The sequence below is a fragment of the Gekko japonicus genome, unplaced genomic scaffold, assembly GCF_001447785.1.
Source record: "Gekko japonicus isolate JY-2015 unplaced genomic scaffold, Gekko_japonicus_V1.1 scaffold1235, whole genome shotgun sequence".
Taxonomy (NCBI): Eukaryota; Metazoa; Chordata; class Lepidosauria; order Squamata; family Gekkonidae; genus Gekko; species Gekko japonicus.
The window spans coordinates 813-7,443 of record NW_015169210.1 but is presented as its reverse complement, the minus strand read 5'-3'; the positions used below and the strand labels follow the sequence as shown (position 1 = coordinate 7,443).

At 55.0% G+C, this 6,631-nt stretch overlaps 1 protein-coding gene across 1 annotated transcript in view; it reads right to left on the bottom strand.

Annotated features, from left to right (window-relative positions):
- The window catches only part of MYLIP (myosin regulatory light chain interacting protein), a 16,409-nt gene extending 15,875 nt beyond the window's left edge, over window positions 1-534 (bottom strand). The window contains exon 1 of the mRNA XM_015416361.1: window positions 362-534. Coding sequence (XP_015271847.1) covers window positions 362-448 — 87 coding nt within the window. The 5' untranslated portion in view covers window positions 449-534. The remainder of the gene's footprint in view (window positions 1-361) is intronic.
- Between the last annotated feature and the right edge of the window lie 6,097 nt (window positions 535-6,631).

The following is a 6,631-nucleotide window of genomic DNA, read 5'->3' as shown; positions in this document are numbered from 1 at the left end:
GTTCGGAGGCATCTTCGCGGCGGCGGATCCAGTTCAGGAAACCGCGTGTGGGAGGCCAGGCAGGCAGGCGGCGGCGGCGGCGACGCTGCAGGCTCCGCAGCGACGAGGCCGTCGCAGTCCCTCCTCCTCCTCCGCCACCCCTGCCGCTTCCACTCGACCCCGAGGAATAGGAATGGTTTGCTTAAGAGGCAGCGCGCGGGGGCTTCTGCACGGCGCGCGAGGGGCGCGCGGAGGGAGGCGGGAGGCCGGTTCTGATTGGCACCTCGAGCCGGCGAGGACGCGGGAGAGCCGTTGGCGGTTGGCGGTTGGCGGTCAACCCTCCTCCCCCCCCCTTAACGGCCATTCCGCGAGACCCCTTCACCTGGTTGAGGCAGTCTTCGCCGTTGGCCTTGGCCTCCACCTCCACCTCCATCACCACCGCGTCCGGCCTGGTCACATAGCACAGCATGGCCGCTGCCTTGTCCTCCGGCCGCGCGCACCGAGAAGGCTCCGTCCGCCGCCCGCGCTCCGCTTCCCCCTCCCTCCTCCTCCACTCCGCCGCCGGCTCTGAAGGCGAACGCCGGCTGCGGCGCCTATATCTCTTCGGCGTGTGCCTTCCCCCGGTCCGCCCGTCGGCCCCGCCCACGGGTGAAGCCCGACCAATGGGGGCGCGCCGCTCTGTTTACATGCAGCCGCCCGAGCCAACCGAAAGCGGCGTTCTCGTGGGGGGTCGAAAACAGGGAGGACGGAGGCAGAAGAGGGAGGGGGAGCCCCCGTGTTGTTATGATTGAGGGGCTGCGGTCTCCGTACGCTTGATGAGAGACGTCGGGTTCCCGACGGAAGGCCCTTCGTGTCTCCCATGTGCGGGGCGAGGGTGGGGAATGGAAGTAGAAGGGGGGCGATGTGAAAAACTGACACAAGAACAGGGTTTCCAGATAATCCCTATACTTCAAAGTTGTTGTTGTTTTAGGGATCCTGAACGGGAAGAATGTAAGGTTGTCAGGTTCCCGCCCCCACCACTGGCGGGGGGGGATGGGACGTAGGGTTGCCAGATCCAGGCTGGGAAACTCCTGGAGATTTGGGGGTGGAGCCTGGGGAGGGGAGGGACCTCATTGGGGTACGAGGCCATGGAGTCCACCCTCCAAAGCATCCCTTTTCTCCAGGGGGACTTGACCTCTGCAATATAGCGATGAGCTCTAATTCCGGGAGATCCCCAGGCCCCACCTGGAGGACTGGCATCCCTAACAGGTGGGGATTCAATGTTCAGAAATCTTCCTCCTCTTTCCTCAAGCCGTGGCACCCTCGATGTTTTGAAAGGCAAAATAGTTGCAGGCGCCCATTTGTTGCAGTGCTTTTGCCACTGCTCTTTAAATTAAGAACCACTCTGGTCCAAAGAGAGAAAAGCAGCGCTTGGTTTTGCTAGAGGTCCTGCCCCTGCCTCTCTAAGGTCCCCCGTGACGAGCAGAAGGTGAAAGATCTGTCAGTATTTCCCCATTCAAAACCTAATACTCTATTATTTATTTATTTAGATTTATATACTGCCCTCCCCAATGGGCTGTAATGCCGAAGCATATCCGAATAAACTCTCAGAGGACTTTCGTATCTTTTTTTAAAAACCTCAGGTTTTGGTGGGGGAATCCAACACACTTAAAAGATCAGCAGACAACAGGGTAATGTCTTTTATTGAGACCAACCAAAATATCATCCAGAATTAGAGTCGCAGGCTCCGGGTTGGAAAATATGTGGAGATTTTGGGGGTGGAGCCTGAGGAGGAGGGGGCTGGGGAGGGGAGAGACTTCTATGGTGTATAATGCCATAAAGCCCACCCTCCAAAGTGGCCTTTTTCTCCAGGTGATCTCTGTCGCCTGGCAATTAGATGTAATCCCAGGAAATCTCCAGCCGCCACCTGGAGGTTGGCAATCCTCTCCAGAGCTCTGCCTCTATGCTCTCTGTTTTCTGTTTAACAAAAAGCAGGTAGAGGTGCAAGTCGATGATGAATCCAGTTTTGGAGAAGGGCTGTTTAAAAATGCTCTAAGGAATAACCAAATGCAGGGCAAGATGGGAAAAGCCCACCTTGTCTTAAAACGGTATGCAGGCTGTGTTGCAGACTGTGGAAAGCGCAAGACAGATCTTAGTTTGCACTGCAGGCTGCTGCACAGTAGAGCAAGAAGTGGCTTCTTCCATTTCTAAAAATATGAAAACCTGCTGCATTTTGGCTCTCTCTTCAGTGCTGATTGGAACACAAAGGACCTTGGCAAGGCAGGGAGCAGAAGAAAAACGTAGTCCCAGAGCTGGAGATTCATAGCCCACTAGGTTAAGAGTTTATAGAAGCCAATTTGGATGGCGTAATACTGGAGAGTGTCTGAGTCTCATCAGCAAAGACCCTTTGCTAGACATGGCAATGTTTCCCCTCCGTTGCAGAATCCCCCTCTTGGACAAAGCAAACAAGAATGGCAGGATCTATTGTTTGTCCAACAGAAAACCAAATACATTTCACACCAATCCAAAGTTCACAAAGCAATGAACAAGCTTTCAAGGTCCCCCAGGACTCTTCTTGAGGCAGGATGTTTATTGGTCCTAACTAGGGTTGCCAGTCTTCAGGTGGTGGCTGGAGATCCAGGCGAGAAAGATCAGTTCCGCTGGAGAAAATGTAGGGCTGCCAAGTGGGGGCGGGGGGCGAGTAACCCCCCGCTTTGGAGGCCCGATTCCCGCTGCCGTGGAACCCCACCCCGGCGTGCGCGTCACCAGGAAGTGACGTTATGACGCCGGGCACGCTGGGGGCGGGGCCACGACCATCGGAGGGGAAACTCTATCCACCTGGGATTCCACCGCTGCGGAGGTAAGCTATACTTGGCAACCCTAAGAAAATGGCCGCTTTGGAAGGTGGACTCTATGGCATTATACCCTGCCGCGGTCCCTCCCCTCCCCAAACCCCACCCTCCCCAAGCTCCAGATCTCCAGGTATTTCCCAACCTGGAGCTGGCAACCCTAGGACTCTGCACTGCACTGTTGAGGGGTGCGTGTGCGTGTGCGTGTTTCTAATTGGCAACCCAATCTGTTGCATGTTTCTTATTCCGGCCAAGGACACACTTTCCTTTTTGCTGTTTTTTTTCTAGTTCTAACTCTGCAAAGTCTCCCTCTCTCCCCAGATCTTCGACAAATTTAAACAGGGATCAAAGCATTGCTTTATTTAAACAGAGCAATCTAAGCTCATACTCTGAATGCCTGCTTTCCGAAGCTTCTCCCTGATATCTTCCTTCCCACCCTCAAGAACATCCAATTACCCTTTGCGTTCAGAAACACACTCCCTATAGTTTCAGGTAGGGAGCCATGTCGGTCTGCAGCAGAAGACCAAAATTTGAGTCCAGCGGCACCTAAGAGACCAACAAGATTTCCAGGGCATATAAACTTTTGAGAGTCAAAGCTTCCTTCGAAAGCTTATGCTCGAGAAATCATGTCGGTCTTTAAGGTGCGACTGGACACATTATTCTCTAGGTGACATATCCAGGGCCGGCCCTAGCTTATTTTGCACCCTAGGCAGGATCCCTTCTGGAGCCCCCCTGTGCGCCCCCCCGCAATGCCAGTAGCTCCCGCCAGCAATGGAGTTGGGCGCCGTCGCTGCAGAGGACGAGGAGGAGTGGCAGCAGGAAGGAGGGCACCTCCTGCACCATCCAGCCCAGGCGGGCCGGTGCAAAGCCGCCCAGCAGCGCCAACGAGTTGCGCCTGTCGGGTACACAGAAGGTGCGCCCCAGCATCGCCGCCGCCACACAGCCTGCCAGCCTGTAGCTCAGCAGCTCCAGCACCCGCTCCTCCTCGCACACACCTGCTTCTTCCCCCGACATTCAGGAGGCCCACGGCTTGGAGAGACGTGCCGGTCGGGGCTGCCCCTCCGCTCCTCCGGGCCAGACCAGATCCCAATCCGGCCGGCCTCCGCCTCCCTCCCCCACTCCGGCACCCTCTCACCCAAATACCACCGGCCCACGATATCCCCAGCTCGAAGTGGGTCACTGATCCCCCTCCTGCAGGTACCAAGTGCGCTCGCAGTTTCCTGAGTCCTTTCCGGCCTACTCCTTGCACCTCGCCAAAACCCAGCTCTGGGAAGGATCCATCCCCCCCCCATTGGGTTTTGGCAGGGGTCTTGTTGTAGAAAAAGAGCTGCCGGAGCTCATTAGCATAGCCACCGGCGGCGACAACTCCATCGCCACCCGTCCACCCACCCACGGACCCATCGCAGGCCCCGGCCACGGGATGAACCTAACCCTGCCGCCTGGGTCCATCTGGTGCCGCCTCCAAGCTCCAAGGCGGGCGGCAGCGCCACCACCTCGGGCTTGGGCGGCTTCCTCCGGCGGTGGGCGGCGGTCACCCGGTCAGGGAGAGGGCTTTTGGTGGGAGGGAGGGCGGGTGCCGTTTGGTGCCCCCAAGGGCCGGTGCACTCTAGGCGAACGCCTAGTTCGCCTAGTGAGCGAGCCAGCCCTGGGTATATCATTTCAGAACCTTCCAGTGAGCAGCACCAGTAAAAAAAAACACACACACAGCCTTTTCCATCATTGCCAGCACATGGAACGTTCAAACAACAGCGATGGGGAACCAGAAGTGAAGGCTACATAAGCATTTCTTGGCTCGTAGCTGCCACCTGGTAGTGCAAACAAGCCCTGGGGGTGGTGCTAGCAGTGGGGTGGACGGTAAGAGTCTTTCCTTCTGACAACAGTGTTCGAGTCACACTGACAGGCGGTTCCAGGCCAGCTCCAGGTTCTGAGGGCCCTGGACTTAGATCTCCCAGGGGCCTCCTCCCCTCTTCCACCCACCGCCAGCTCACCTGGAGAAAATGGCCATGCTCCCCTTCCCCTCACCAGCACGCCTCCCACACGCCTGTGCCCCCTTCCCCTGCCCGCTGATGAGCCCTCCCACTGCCAGGATCGCCAGCCTCTACATGGGGACTGGAGAGATTACAACCCACTGCCCACAGCCCTGTTCTTTGTGCCACTGGGCAGTGAAGATGGCTGGGGGCACAGTGGAGCGCTAGCAAATAAGCGAGTGGGGAGGTCGACTCTACAGTGGGGCCTGCCAGGAGCCCGGGGCCGGGACTCTATGGCATCGTACCAGGCTGAGGCCCCTCCCCTCCCTCTCCTGGATCCACCCCCAAAGTCTCCAGGTATTCTCCAACCCAGGCCTGGCAACTCTATGGAGAACACACAGCTCCATGAAAACCAGTTGCTTTCCCCACCAAGGAAACGGCACACTTGCTTCTATGGAGCAAGGGCGCAGAACCCTAATCACACTGAGGGCCACTTTTACATTGTTTACAAACTCAGAAGTAGGGAGCCGACACCAAAAAACCACAACAGAGCAGCAGGCCCAGCCAAGTTTCACAGAGTCGCCACATAGTCGTCATAAGTATACAACTACCAGCAGAACGAATCAGCCACCAACTGCAATATTTCAAAAGTGCACAGTCAAAAAAGGTCTGTAAATTATCCAATAATCCCCTAATTTGACAATGACCAGGTCACCTAGGGATGCCAGCCTCCAAGTGAGACCTGGAGATCCCTTGGAATTACACCTCATCTACAGACTACAGAGATCAGTTTCCATGGAGAAAATGGATGCTTTGGAAGGTGAACTCAATGGCATTGTTACCCCCCCCCAGGTCCCTGTCCTCCCCAGGCTCCATCCCCAAATCTCCAGTTTTCCAACCTGGAGCTGGCAACCCTACCCACCCCACCCGTGGCCCGGGGACACCTTACAACCCAACTTGATTGTGCTAGCTCACTTCAGTTCCATTCCAGATGGGTCTGCCTTCATCACACATCAAGATACATTCATTTATTTCTAAACGAGGATACAAGGATGTGAATCTTTTGATATTACCCTGTTCATTTATTTATTTGTTTATTTTTATTTTTTATTTATTATCAGATTTATACTCTGCTCTCCTCGCAAAGCAGGCTCAGGGCGGCTTCCATAAAAACATAAATACAGCTTAAAATAATACAAAGATTTAAACACACAAGTAAAAACAATATAAACACAAAGGGCTGGCGGCAGTTAAAATTAGCCTAGATGGTATATTGTCAGAGTGAATTTCCACTGCCCAGATATTCTCCGATGTTTCTGCTCATAATCAGCTGGATGTTGGAACCACGGGCCAGAGCTCTGCAGTAGCGGCCTGCAGTAGCGGTGGCCCCTAATTAAATGCCTGGTGGAAGAGCTCCATCTTGCAGGCTCTGCGGAACTGCGAAAGGTCCCTCAGGGCCCTGATCTCCTCCGGGAGCTCGTTCCACCAGGTAGGGGCCGCCACCGAGAAGACTCCAGCCCTGGTAATAGCTAGCTTAGTCTCCCTGATTTATGTCAGAAATATACATTTTACAGGTTTCTTTTCCCATCAGTACATTTCTAGTTATGGTGGTGTTTTCCACAAGGGGCCAGGGTTGTGCAGTTCCCACATTGCTGCTGCAATTGTCAATACAGCACAGCAGCAATAAGGCTTTTATATGGAAGGTTTCCCCACATTTCCCCTGCCCCAGTCCCCTGCCAGTGGCCACCTTTCCCAGGCCACCAGAACTTTTCAGGGCTCCCCCCTGCCTGCCAAATATGCAAATGAATATAATTATATCATTCTGTGTATCAGGTCCTGTGTGTTGTATATTCACTG